The sequence below is a fragment of the Microcaecilia unicolor genome, chromosome 6, assembly GCF_901765095.1.
Source record: "Microcaecilia unicolor chromosome 6, aMicUni1.1, whole genome shotgun sequence".
Lineage (NCBI taxonomy): Eukaryota > Metazoa > Chordata > Amphibia > Gymnophiona > Siphonopidae > Microcaecilia > Microcaecilia unicolor.
Genome location: NC_044036.1, coordinates 235954339 through 235969004, shown reverse-complemented (window position 1 = coordinate 235969004; position 14666 = coordinate 235954339). Strand labels below are relative to the sequence as shown.

Below are 14666 nucleotides of genomic sequence, written 5' to 3'. Positions count from 1 at the left end.
AAAAGGTTTTTTGCTTCTTTAGGTGATGAAAGGAGGCGTTGCTTTCCATTAGTGGTGAGCACAAGTCTAGCTGGATACCAGAGTCCAACTTGGAGGCCTTTCTCTTGAAGTTGTAACTTGTATGTCCAAAGTTCCTTTCTTTTGCGCATCGTTTCCAAACAAATCAGGAAAAACCTTTACTTCCATGTTTTCATATTTACAGACCTTCTTCCATCAGGCCTGTCTGAGCACTAACTCTGTTTCTTGGTAGCACAATGCTTTCACTAAAAATGTATATGGTGGGAGCATGGGGTCTGGTTTGGGCCTGAGCTCCCGATGTGCCCGCTCAATTTTGAAAGGCTGTGTAGACCCAGAACCAGGGAAGCAGGTGGTTAGACATTTCTATGTCTTCTGGACCCACTATGCGAAGGTTGGACCACTGGCTTCTGTTCTCTTGGTCCTCTATCTTATCTTGCAATGCTTCTAACCTTTGATTCAGCCAGATTTGTTCTTTGTGGTCCTCTGCAGCATCCTCTTCAAGTTTGACCAATCTGGCTTCTGCTGCATCAAGATGAGCATTAATGGCATCAAACCTTTCTTCCAGCTTGGCCATCATCAGGTCTGTGATCTCTGCCTTAGACTTAATTTCCTGGAGAATTTGAGCCCACATGACACCTTGGGAGTTTCTTGGGCCTGTTGGAGATATTTAGAGGAGCAGCCAGGCAAGCATTTACCCCCTGGATGGATGCCCCTCTGCCATAGGCTTCAGGGCCTTTGCTGTTTACATGTCTAACTGAGGCCATTTGTCTTGGCTTCAATTAATTTGGCATAGCGTCTCCATGCACCGTTAATCCTCTTGTACTGAAATGCTTCTTTTAAAATAGTTCTGGTCTCCAGGAAGATATGATTTTGTAATGGGGGGGAGGGGGGAAATGAGAGCCACAAAGCTTTTTCAGGCATGTCCTCCTACCATAAGCGTTCACCGAAAATCCAACTGCCCATTTGTGTCCCACCTGGAATTCAGACAGATTTCTTTTTTCTATCTATTGCATTCTGTTCTTCCTTAAGTAGGATCTAGGATAATTTATTAAAAAAAAAAAAAAAAAAAAAAAGAAGACAGACCAGTTTTGCTAACAGCCCAATACCTGCTAAGTGTATTTGCAAGTGATAAATCTACCCTTTCAGTAGCCACTGACATCATCCTACAAGTCATGGAACTTTGCTTTCTGTAGGTTACAAAGATCATGTGACATGAGATCATCTCAAAACATAGAAAAACATATAACAGCTATAATAAGTGTTGTTTTACAGAACTGCTTCTTAATTGGTCAGTGTGCATCATTAGCATTCTACTACCTGTTCATAAGAGTATGTGTTGAAGGTTCCTTAGACTTTTGAGGCATACTTTCAAAGTACTTAGACTTACAAAGTTATGTGGAAGGGCATTTTCGATATGACACCTAAGTCCAGCTTTGGCTGTTTTGCTCAAAATGCCCAAAATTCAAGTGGGGAATATAGTCATTTACAAAACAGAAAATGTCTCTTTTTTTTCAAAAATGTCTATTTGCTAGATGTTTTTGTGCTCTGTGCATTTATCTTTTTGGTCCATTTTTGACAAAAACACATCCAAGTGAAAAACGCACGCTGAAGACTCTCTCTGAAGGTGGCCAGAACTCCCTTTTACCAAACTTGGCAGGCAGCAGCAACATCCATAAGCCACTGATGCCAGCACCCAATGCGTGCTTAGCTGTCAGTGACTCAAGCATGCTGTCACCAACTGCAGAGCTTGGTAGAAGGCATAGGCGGTCGGTGGCCCAACTGTTTGGGGAGGCTAAAGGGGGCGGGGTTTCCAACCATAATTGTCTGACAACACACAGAAAAAAAAATAAGTAAAAATAAAATAATCACAATTAATACCTTTTATTAAATTTAGATATTAGATATGTATCATATGTCAAAGAATAAAGTGGTTGCTCAAAGCATATACTAACCATAATTGCTCAACTGCAAAACACTATGCACAACTTTGTGCAAAAACACACTCATAACCTTACTGTACCATAAATATTACACTGGGCAGACCTAATACACCAATATACCACCATACGGAAAATGCAGACCGTCAACAATATGAAACAAGGGATCATAATACCACAATTCTCATGTAGAGCCACAAAACACCCTCTTAGGGTGGATAGTGTTCACAATGAGCTTCTTTTATTAACGACCATATATAGATTCTTCAAGAGGTATTTAGGCACCCTTTCTGATGTTTTGGTGCCACCTCAGTAAGGCTCATAACCTTACCAAACCATAACAGCACTAATTCCAAGGACAGGCCGAGCTACAACCATATGCGTGGAAAGGCAGCACTATAATTACACCGGGCTCTAAAACACCAGTACACAACCTAGTGAAACAAAAAAGCAAAAAGGGCTGCAAATACTACACACTAGCAGAGTACTGCATCTTGATCACACATGAAAAACACATGACAACAGATATGAAGGCAAAATACTAAACTGAAAGTTACCTCAAGAAGCCAGACTCAGCATGCAACAATACTAGAAAAATTGTTATCAGGCTGGGTAGGGGATTGGGGGGGGGGGGGGGGAGATGAAGGAGCAAACATACGAGGCAACTTTTAAAAATGATTATGGGTGCTGAACTCCAATCAAGTTATCCCTCCCCGAGCATAATGAAGGGATTTAGTTATGAAGCAGACCCGAGAACACGGCAAGACCACCGTCCCAGCCGGAGGGAGTAGCCGGGCCCAAGCAAGCCGGATGTGCTCCCGGCAGCCACTTCCGCCCCTCATTCGACTCCGCTCCACGGTCGCAATCTCCCTCCCTGCAGTCCCTATAATTAGCATTGCATCTCTATCCCTCTCACTCCCTCCAATGTGCTTTAAATCGCCCATCGCTGCCGGTAGAAGCACCAACCTTATTACAGCTTGCTTCGGGGCTTCTCAGCTTGACGTCATGACGTGCCCCCGCCTCCTCTGACCAGCCTTCCTTATGATACGTCCAGCCCTCGCGGAATCAGGAAGGCTGGTCAGAGGAGGCGGGGCACGTCATGACGTCAAGCTGAGAAGCCCCGAAGCAAGCTGTAATAAGGTTGTTGCTGCTACCGGCAGCGATGGGCAATTTAAAGCACATTGGAGGGAGTGAGAGGGATAGAGATGCAATGCTAATTATAGGGACTGCAGGGAGGGAGATTGCGACCGATAAACAGTGCATCGGGGGCGTGGGGCCGGGGGGATGAGAGAGAGAGATGCGACTGGGGAGGCTTAGCCTCCCCAAGCCTCTTATACCGGGCGCCTATGGTAGAAGGTAGTTCTGGCCGTCTTTGGAGGAAGTCCTCAGCTGGGGAGGCTTAGGATCCCTACCAGCTATACAGCAAGGGTCAGAACTGGTGTTAGACGTGCTAGGGCTCCCTCCCTGATCCCCTCTCCTTCCTGCCTTCCCCCCATTTCCCCACCTACCATTACTGTCACACCAACAGACCCTCACCAAATACAGAACAGGGGATCACATATCAGAAATAAAAATATTTAGACAAAAATTGAACTCAGAACCCCAAAAAGTTAAACTTAGTATGTACTGCAACACTGGAGAAATAAAAATAGAAATGGATTTCCTTTCTCCTCAACACGATACAAACACATTTGCTATGTAGATTTCCCAAAGCCAACATATTCCATTTAAAACATTCAAAATACATTGCTTTTTTCTACCTTTGTGGTCTGGACATTTTTCCATCATGTTGGTTGCAGTTTCTTTTCTGCTTTCCTGTCTGTTGTCTTCTAATTCTCTTTCAAGCGGCTGCTGTCCATTTGTCTTCTTTTACCTTCGCTACACCTGCTTCTGACATATTGACTGTTCTTATTTTTAGCTCTTTCCTCTCTTTTTTCTTCTTTCTGCCTTGCTGTTAACTTAAATTTCACCCTCTCACTGTTCTCCTCCTTTTTAGTTTACAGCTACCTATCAGATTTTCATCTTTTTCTCTCACCCACTAGCTTTTCCATTTCCCCATCTCACTCCTTCCTCAGCCCTCCATTCCCTTTCATTACCATATTTCTATCCTCTGTAATCACTATCTTTTTATTTATTTATTCATTTCCTTGGCACCCTCTTCCTCTCCCTCCTGGCCTCTCCCACATGGTTCCACCATCTTCCTTCCCTCCACCCTTCTAGCCCAGCATCTGCTCCCTCTTTCTGCCCACTCCAATCTTGTAGCCTTACATCTCTCTGCCCCTTCTCTCTTCCCTCCTGCCCTCTCCCCCATGTTCCAACATTTCTCCCTCTCTTTTCCCTCACTCCCACTGTCCGGCATCTCTCCATCACCCTTCTGCTGCTGAATCCAACAGCTCCTCCTTTCTCCTCTCTCCACTTCCTGTGTTTCTCTCCCCCTCTGATTCACGCCCAGGTCCAATATATCTCCCTCTCTCCCACTTTCTACCATTTCTCCCTCTCTTGTGCCATGGGTCTAACACTTCTCTTCCCCCTCCCCCCATGCAGCATTTTCTCTCTTCCTCCCTTTCACTGCCATGTCCAACATTTCTGCATCTCCCTCCCCTCTACCATCATGTCCAATTTTTCACTATCTTCCCCTCCTCACCACCCCCTGTCCAACATTTACCATCTCTCCCTCCACATTACCCCTATGTCCAACATTTCTCCCTCTCTTGTCCCTCTCCCCTCTCTATGCAACGTGGCCCTCTCCCTTCCCCATGAAAGATTTTTTCCTTTCTTACCCCTCTCTACCTTATGTCCCACAATTCTCTCTCTCTTGCCCCTCTCCACCTCATGCCCACCCATGCAGCATCTATCTTTTGAAAGGAGACCTCCCCCCAACTCTCCCTCTCAATTCAATGGGGCACCACCCTTAACAGCCCAGCTATTGGAGGAAGCAGGCTGAGGTCCGATCCTGCATCTGCCTCCCTCTCTCTCATGGCAGCGCTTCCCAGATGTTGCCTACCGCAGGCACCACCACGATCCTGCATCTACCTCCCTCTGTCTCAGCAGCAGCGATAATGATTCACACATGCTGCCTCCCGCTTCTAACCCAGAAGCGTCTCCTCTGCCGCGCTCGTGTCCTGCCCCAGCAGAAACAGGAAGTTGTAATAATGGGGGCAGGACGCGGCAGAGGAGATGCTTCCGGGTTAGAAGCAGGAGGCAGCATGAATCGCTACAGCTGCTGCTGAGACAGAGGGAGGTAGATGCAGGATCGTGGCGGCGGTAGGCAGCGTCTGGGAAGCGCTGCCATGAGAGAGAGGGAGGCAGATATAGGATCGGAGCTCAGCCTGCTCCCTCCGCTGCTGTTCTGATTAAGGTGCTCCACTGCTGGGTGGGCCTGAACCCAAACTGGGTGGGCCTAGGCCCACCCCACCCGTGGCTACGCCCCTACCCTCAGCAAACACTCAGGTCTTCTATTTATTTATTTATTGCATTTGTATCCCACATTTTCCCACCTATTTGCAGGCTCAATGTGGCTTACATAGTTTTGTTAAATTACATAGTGGCTTACATAGTTTAAATAACATTGTCATTTCAGTTTGTCGAGTACAGTTAGTGATGTGTGGCGATTAAGTAAAGGAGTAGAAAGGAAAGAAGGGAGTGATTAGGATAGTTATGTAAGGTGGGAGTTCATAATTGCGTGGATTGATGAGGTGGTTCAGTAAGGCTGTAGGTTCTCATTGTAAGCCTTGTTGAAGAAAAATGTTTTCAAAGATTTTCGAAAGCTTTTTGTTTTGTTGATTGTTTTTAAGTCTGTGGGCAATGCATTCCATAACTGCGTGCCCATGTAAGAGAAGGTGGAGGCATGCATCAGCTTGTATTTAAGTCCTTTGCAGCTGGGATAATGCAGGTTGAGAAATTTGCGGGATGATCTTGTGGCGTTTCTGGGAGGTAGGTCCACCAGGTTTAACATGTATATTGGGGTGTCTGCGTGAATGATTTTGTGAACAATCGTGCATATCTTGAACGCAATGCGTTCCTTAAGTGGTAGCCAATGAAGTTTCTCTCTTAGGGGTTTTGCACTTTCAAATTTAGGTTTCCCAAAGATGAGTCTAGCGGCTGTATTCTGGGCAGTTTGGAGTTTTTTTGATTGTCTGTTCTTTGCATCCGGCGTACAGTGCATTGCAGTAATCCATGGACTTATTACCATTGACTGTACCAGGGTACGGAAGATGTGTCTCGGGAAGAAATGTTTTACTCTTGAGTTTCCACATGGCGTGAAACATCTTTTTTGTCATGTTTTTCACATGAGTATCAAGAGTGAGATTTCGATCAATGGTGATTCCAAGGATTTTCAAGTTTTGTGAGACAGGAAAGGAACAGTATGGTGTGATTATGGTGGAGAAGTTTTTTGTGTTATGTTGTGAGGTGAGTACAAGACACTGTTTTTTCTGCGTTAAGTTTTAGTTGGAATGCATCTGCCCAAGTGTGCATTATTTGGAGGCTTTGGTTGATCTCGTTAGTGATTTCGTTTAGATCCTGTTTGAACGGGATGGAGATTGTGACATCATCTGCATATATATAGGGGTTGAGGTTTTGATTGGCTTGTAGTTTGGCTAGAGGTATCATCATTAGGTTGAATATGGTTGGTGAGAGGGGGGATCCTTGGGGAACTCCACATTCAGGTATCCATGGGGGTGATCTGTCCTCGTTTGTTGTGACTTGGTATGATCTATTAGGGCATTAGCTTTCCCTTCCCCCCCCCTCCATCAGAAGGTAGCACAACAGTTCAGAACAAATCTTCATGGACAGTCTTTGCACATCAAACCAATACCACAAATCACCTGCCTTTTCGCAGCACAGAGGGAACCCTGTAAGGAGCAGGGTTGGCAGTTTCTCCCACCTCTCAGCACCACACCCGGTGTGGCCTGCTCCACTGCCTTCAAGTGCTGGGCAGGGCAACCTTTGAATTCTCCCAGTCCATGGTAGCTGGCTCCTCTCTCTTAGGCAGGTCTAGTGGCAGGCTACTTCTTTTCTCCATATACTCCATGGAATCTCTCTCTCTCTCCATTCGTCTCCCCTCTCTCCTGGTGACAGAGCCTCCAGGAAATCTGCTCTGCCCTTGTCACAGCTGGGGGGAATTATATACTGATGGTGAAACCAGGGAAACTGAGCTTCAGCCTTCCCTCTCCCTCTAGTGGTGAAGGGAGTAACAGGCTCACCCTGCCTCGAGCCATTGCTCCCCCTGCTGGGGCTGGGAATCCATTCCATCTTTTTAGGACTACTCTCTTCTCTCATTCTTGCAAGGACTTCTGGGACCCATAGTTCTGGACTCAACTGCTTCACTGAGGAATCTCTGGGGCTTGCCTTGTCACAGTGCCCCCCCCTGTGCCTTCACCATTCTCTCTGTCTTTAATATGCCTCCCTTCCCGCATTTTTCCTTAATTTCCCCGCCCTCCCACATTCTCCCAAGCGGCGGTGGCTCTCCTCCCCTCCTGGTTTACCTCATCAGTTGTCTTGCTGCAAGACTCTTGCAGTAAATTTTCACCCTGCAGCAGCCGGCAGCGTATTGAAATGTTGCCTCGGCCTGCACTGGGCCATTTCCTTCTGACCTGGCGCCCCTTTCTGAAAATAGGAAGTTGTGTCAGAAGGGACAGGGCAGAAGGAAAAACCCGGTACAGGTAGGTTGCTGCAGGGCAAAGATTTACTGCAAGACAATTAATGAGGTAAACTGAGAGAGGAGGGAAGAGCAGCCTGCAGTCCCAGAGGGGAGCAAGAGATGCTGGACTGGGCAGGTGGGAGGGAGAACAGTTAATCATTAACCACAATTAATTTTTAAAATTGTGATTAATGATGAACACATTAATTGCTGCATTAATAGCAATTAACATACCGCCCTAGTGGGTACATTGTGCTTCTGGTGAGTTTTGGAGGGCTCACAGTTTCCATCACAAGTGTAACAAGTAGGGGGAGGTATGGGCCTGGGTCCACCAGTCTGTAGTGCACTGCACCCACCACTAGACTACTCCAGGGAGCTGCGTGCTGCACTAATGGACCTGAGTATTATATCTGAGGCTGGCAAGTAATGTTTTAATCACATTTTTTTTTTGGGGGGGGGGGTGGTGACAGGGCATCAGTGACCACTGGGGAAGTATTGGAGGGGTTGTCCCTGATTCCCTGTAGTGGTCATCTAGTCATCTAGGGTACCTTTTTGTGCCTTATTCGTTATAAAAACAGATCTGGCTCAAAACATCTCAGTTTTAGTCCTGGACGAGTTTGTTTTGTTTAGTTCCATTATGGCTGAAAAAGTCAAAGTGTTAGGAATGCCTAGATTCCGCTCTTAACATTCCGCTGACATGCCCCCTTGTGATGTGATGTGAACGCACTTCTGACAGACTTCATAGAAAAATGTCTAAAAATTGGTTTTGAAAATACCAATTTAGATGTTTTTGTGGGAAAAATGTCCAAATGTAGATTTATGCCACTTTTTGGACGTCTTTCTCTTTTGAAAATGAGCTCCATAGTAAGTCCAAGTGCTTTGCAAATGAGCCCCCTTGTCACGTGGAGGGGCAATTTCGAAAGGGACGTCCATGTTTTGATATGGATGTACTTGCAAATCGTTCTGATCCAGGGGCAGGGAAACCCGTATTTTCAAAACAAGATGGACGTCCATGTTTTGATATGGATGTACTTGCAAATCGTTCTGATCCAGGGGCAGGGAAACCCGTATTTTCAAAACAAGATGGACGTCCATCTTTCGTTTCGAAAATACCATCAGGGACGTCCAAATCCTTAAATTTGGTCGTTTCTGATTTTCGGCAATAATCGAAACCAAGGACATCCATCTCAGAAACGACCAAATGCAAGCCATTTAGTCATGGGAGGAGCCAGCATTTGTAGTGCACTGGTCCCCCTGACATGCCAGGACACCAACCAGGCACCCTAGGGGGCACTGCAGTGGACTTCATCAATTGCTCCCAGGTACATAGCTGCCTTACCTTGTGTGCTGAGCCCCCCAAAACCCACTACCCACAACTGTACACCACTGCCATAGTCCTTACGGGTGAAGGGGGGGGGGCACCTAGATGTGGGTATTGTGGGTGTCTGGTGGGTTTTGGAGGGCTTGCTGTTTCCTCCACAAACGTAACAGGTAGGGGGGGATGGGCCTGGGTCCGCCTGCCTGAAATGCACTGCACCCACTAAAACTGCTCCAGGGACCTGCATACTGCTGTCATGGACCTGAGTATGATATCTGAGGCTGGCAATCAATATTTTTAAATTTGATTTTTGAGGGTGGGAGGGGGTTAGTGACCACTGGGTGAGTAAGGGGAGGTCATCCCCGATTCTCTCTGGTGGTCATCTGGTCATTTCGGGCACCTTGGTCGTAAGAAAAACATGACCACGTAAAGTCATCGAAGTGTTCGTCAGGGATGTCCTTGTTTCTTTCGATTATGGGTCAAGGACGTCCAAATGTTAGGCACGCCCAAGTCGCACCTTCGCTATGCCTCCGATACACCCCTTTGAACTTTGGCCGTCCGTGTTACGGAAAGCAGTTGGGGACATCCAAAATCGGGTTTCGTTGGATAACCCTGCGAGGACGATGTCCATCTTCCGATTTATATCGAAAGATGGGCATCCTTCTCTTTCGAAAATGAGTCCTACAGTGTTTTTCAGATTTTGGATGGATTAGCTCAGTAAGCACAATCTCCAGTCCCACTTTCCATCCTGGATAAATCCTTCACAGCGCTTAAATCCAGGTTTGGAATTGTTTTGCTGTCCTTTTGGGTATGTTTATTTAAGAAGTAGGAACTGCTATTGTGGTATATGTTTGTGTATAGGAAGGTGTAATGACATTTTTCTTGGTTACTTTTGTCTTCAAAATGTATCATTTCATCTGCTAGAGTGGCCCTTCACACCCCTTTCGGATAGGAAAAAAAAAATCAAATGCTGTTCTTAAAGTGACACCTAATGATCAGAGAGTTGCACCATAAAAAGTCATAGGAGCCATGCATTTTGTTGGGATTGCACATGTGCCCTGCAGATTGTGATCTATATATCAGAGGGAGAAATTAGGGTGAGCAATGGTGTATCCATTCAAGGTGTGTGTGTTGCATACTCATCCTCATCAGACCCTTCCTTATCCTTCCTGCTGCATCTCTCCCTTCCCAGCTTTTGCAAAGCTCTTGTAATTCCATCCCTCCCTCCCCCGCGTCTTAAAATTACCTTCACCTGGGCAGTGCCAATGGCAATGGCACTCATAGGCCGCCTTCACCAGGGCTCTCTCTTGGAACTGTCCCACCATTTCTGATGCAACTTCCTGTTTTCTGAAGGGTCTATAAAATAATGAGTGCAGTTGAATGGGTAGATGTGAAGCGTCTGTTCACGCTTTTCAAAAATACTAGGACTAGGGGGCATGTGATGAAGCTACAATGTAGTAAATTTAAAACGAATCGGAGAAGATCTTTCTTCATTCAACGTGTAATTAAACTCTGGAATTTGTTGCCAGAGAATGTGGTAAAGGCGGTTAGCTTAGCAGAGTTTAAAAAAGGTTTGGACGGCTTCCTAAAGGAAATAATTGTAATTGTAACACATCACCACTTTACCTGATATTCTGAATTGTTTTCTTCCTATATGTTTGCTTAATTCTATTATGTTATCCATGTTCTCTATGTAATACCAAATGTTATCTTCTACTCTGGAATGGCGAATGCCATAACGGAACAATGTAAGCCACATTGAGCCTGCAAATAGGTGGGAAAATGTGGGATACAAATGCAACAAATAAAAATAAAATAAAAGTCCATAGACCGTTATTAAATGGACTTGGGGAAAATCCACAATTTCTGGGATAAGCAGTATAAAATGTTTTGTATATTTTGGGGATCTTGCCGGGGATTTGTGACCTGGATTGGCCACTGTTGGAAACAGGATGCTGGGCTCGATGGACCTTTGGTCTTTCCCAGTATGGCAATACTTATGTACTTATGTAACGGTTCAGAGAGAGAGAACCCTGGTGCAGGCCACAGGCAGTCTATGAGTACCGCTGGCGCTGCCCAGGTGAAGACTGGAGGTGATTGTAACATATGGAACAGGATGGGGGTGGGAGGGGAGCAGCGGAACATGACATACACCCCTTGTTTGAAGTTCCTGGCTACACCACTGAGGGTATAGGTAGTTATTCTTGTGATGAACTAATTAGCCTATGGTGTCCCCTAAAAATACAACATTCCTGATGCATACTGAAGTATTGTCAATGTCTCTTCCCCTCTTCCTCCCCATTAAAATGCAAATTTGGTTTTTAACAAGTATCTGCCACCAAATGTGGCAGAGCAGACAGACAGGAAATAAAATAACACCCTGTTAATTCCTGGTTGACATTTCTGACATTTGTAACCTGTGGATGATTGATTTCTTTTACAGAAACCGGGTTTCTATGAGCCACATTCAAACACTATGCAGTAAGTATCTGTTCTGAATGGTCACTGCACCAATGCCTTGTAATCATTTGCTACTGCTTCTGCACTTTTACAGCCATGTTGGCACCACTAGCATTTCCTGTTCCTGCCCTCATCCTAGGCTGACAAATTACTCTGAATCTGAAGAAGATAGTAGCCATTCTTGGGGGGGGGGGGGGGGTTAACACCTCCTTCCTGACCCACAAAAGACCTTGTAGTTCTGTCTCAAGTCAAAGGTCAATTTTATTTTATATACTGCCTATATATAAAACATATATGCTGTTTACAATAAGCAAGATTTCTGATACCACAATACACCAGACTTGCCAAAAATCTCTTTCACAAATCTGGATCACTTGACAGTGTGTACCAAAGGATATGGACTTGCTGGGTCTATAGGTCTTGCAAACTGAGTAAGAGAAGTCACAAAGGAAATTTCTAATACCAGTGCGATGTGACCACAATAAAATGTGAGTTTCAGTCCACTGCTAAAAATCTGGCAGTAAGATGTGCACGTTTGCTGATCCAAATTTGAATTTGCTATCCATTATTTAGAAAACACGTACCCTTCTGGGTTATTTACAGTTCCATAAAGCATTAAAAACATTTCTCTTTGGTAAATATTTAAATAATATAGTTGAACATTTTTGATCTTTGACTTGTATTCTATTTTATTGTAACCCATTTAGATTCTTTATTGATGGAAGCGGGATATAGAATAGAATAGAAAAGACAACTTTGTGCATTTACAGAAGCCCAACTTTAGGCTTGTCTTATCCAAGATATGCTTCCATACACAGCACAAATGAGCCTTTAGAAGTATTTATTAGGATTTATTTACCGCCTTTTTGAAGGAATTCACTCAAGGCGATGTACAGTAAGAATAGATCAAACATGAGCAATAGGCAATTACAGCAGTAAAAATATTCAACTAACAATACAAAGTATGGCATGGTATACTACTTGCAATGTCAACACAATACTTAATAGAACATTATAATTGGTAGTGAAGGGTAAGAAACTAGGAAGAATTAGAAAGTAAGGTGACTGATTTGAAGAAAGTTGCACAAGAGGTCAGGGAGATGGTTAAATATTATCTCAGCTAGGGTAGGAGTGGATAAACATGTCCCGCTGCAGTATATGCAGCCCCAGTCAATCCTTGTGTGCGTTTTAGTGAGACTAACAAGTCAGTTACTTCTTCTACAAGTAGCCTAATTGTTAGAGCAGTAATCTGAGAACTAGGGAAGTCAGGGTTCAAATCACTCGCCTCACATGACCTTGGACAAGTCATTAAACCCTCCATTTTCTCAAGTGCAAATGTGAAGGGAATTCTGTAACTTGGTACCTACATTTATACACTACTTATGTGCATTAAAGATGCCAAAATTGATAGTTACTCATATAAGTACTACTCACCCATCGATTCCGCTTCAGATGCTGTTGACTGGGCCCTTAGCACCGATCTTGCCGGGTGCGCTGATCGGCAAGTAAAAAAGCGGGGTACTGCACAGACTCTGCTGAGGAGCGGCTGAAGCAGACGAAGTGCAGGTCAAGGATCAAACACCGGAGCAGCTGGTAAGACGCGTCGTTTAAGACACATGGACGCAGTCCAGAGCGGTTCGTGACCGGGCTGGAGAACCTTGTGGCGGGCGGTACTGACCCGCAAGACACCTGATGTACGAGTGCAGATTGGAGCGGCTTGTACCTGTTAGAACGATTCGATACCGGGGCGGCACAACACGCGGACAAGCAAGATACGGAGGAGCTCCTGACCAGGTTCGAATTGATTCTTAATCAGATGACACTGCCCCACATGTGGCAGGAAGCAGGAAGAAGCAGACGACGTGAGTGATTGGAGCCAACGAGCTGTTGGAATAAGGCTGTCGCCTGTGGTGCTGTATCCCCTAAATAGATCTGGACCTAAACAGCAGCTTGCTACCAGGTTTCCATTAAAATCCACTAAGCTATATAAATTTGAACAAGCCATCGATCATCTCTCTAGCCTGATAGACTAGGAGAGCCTACGCCCTGGAACAACTCCTCTTATCCACTTGACTACTCATACCCGAACCACCGATCTCTATGAACCATGGATTCTTCCACACTTCTATTAAACTACCAAGTGTCTGTTAACCTCCGTGGCCCAACTACATAACGCACATTACCACGGAGCTCTACGCTCCAGGATGTCACTCCTGATCATCTAACTGTGATTAACCTAATTATCTCCTTACAGATCTCACAATGAATATCGCCTAATCACTCCTAGCTATTTACTCCTTATCACTGTAACACTATCCATCCCACTCGCAGAAAAAAATATCATACCCATTTTACAGAATCACCAAAGCTTGATCAGATACTCCACACCCCACCAAACCAACATTCATTATTATAGGGAAGAAATACCCACACATGGACAACACCAATAAAAAAGTAAGCAAGATCACAACAAACACACAATAAACAGAGAATGACAACTAACAAAACTCCAGGTATCACCAAAAACTGAAACTTCGTACCAAAACATTCAAGTGGGTTACTCTAACGCTAGATCCGTTATAAATAAAACAACAACAACAACAACAGACTGGATCACATCAGAAAACCTCGTACTATTTATCACCGAAACTTGGATTCACGACCAAAATGACCCTATAATTCTAGATCTTTGCCCCCCCAGGATACAAAATTACTCACTGGACAAGAAAAGGAAAAAGAGGAGGAGGCATTGCACTAATCCATAAATCCCACTTCATAGTAACAACTACAGCTGAATCCATAACACCCCAACTTGAAATCGCCTCAGTCACAATCCACCACAATCCACCTATAGAACAGGACCACGTTTAGGTGGTCATAGAGGGATCTCTATGACCACCTAAACGTGGTCCTGTTCTATAGACCACCAGTTAACTGGCAAGATTGCCAGTCTCATTTCATGGATTTCATATCAAATTCTTGTGTTTTGAACTCCAACTTGCTTATAATAGGAGACATAAATCTACACCTGGAAGACCCTAATTCAACCAATGCACGTGATTGCAAGGAATTCCTCCAACTATGGGACCTCAATTGGCCAAATCTACAAGCAACATGTCAAAGGTCACACACGACCTTATTGCACACAAATTGTCTGCTAACCTAAACCTAATATTAAATACAAAATGGACTGACACACCCTGGTCAGATCACCACAAACTCAACCTATCCCTACAATGACGAAAAAAAAGCTCACACCACAAATCAGAATGCAAGACCTACACCACGAGAG

At 44.8% G+C, this 14666-nt stretch overlaps 1 protein-coding gene across 1 annotated transcript in view; it reads left to right on the top strand.

Moving 5' to 3' along the window:
- Window positions 1–14666, top strand: part of NOXA1 (NADPH oxidase activator 1) — a 590376-nt gene that overhangs the window by 260469 nt on the left and 315241 nt on the right. Inside the window, 1 exon segment of the mRNA XM_030206681.1 lies at window positions 11358–11395. Coding sequence (XP_030062541.1) covers window positions 11358–11395 — 38 coding nt within the window.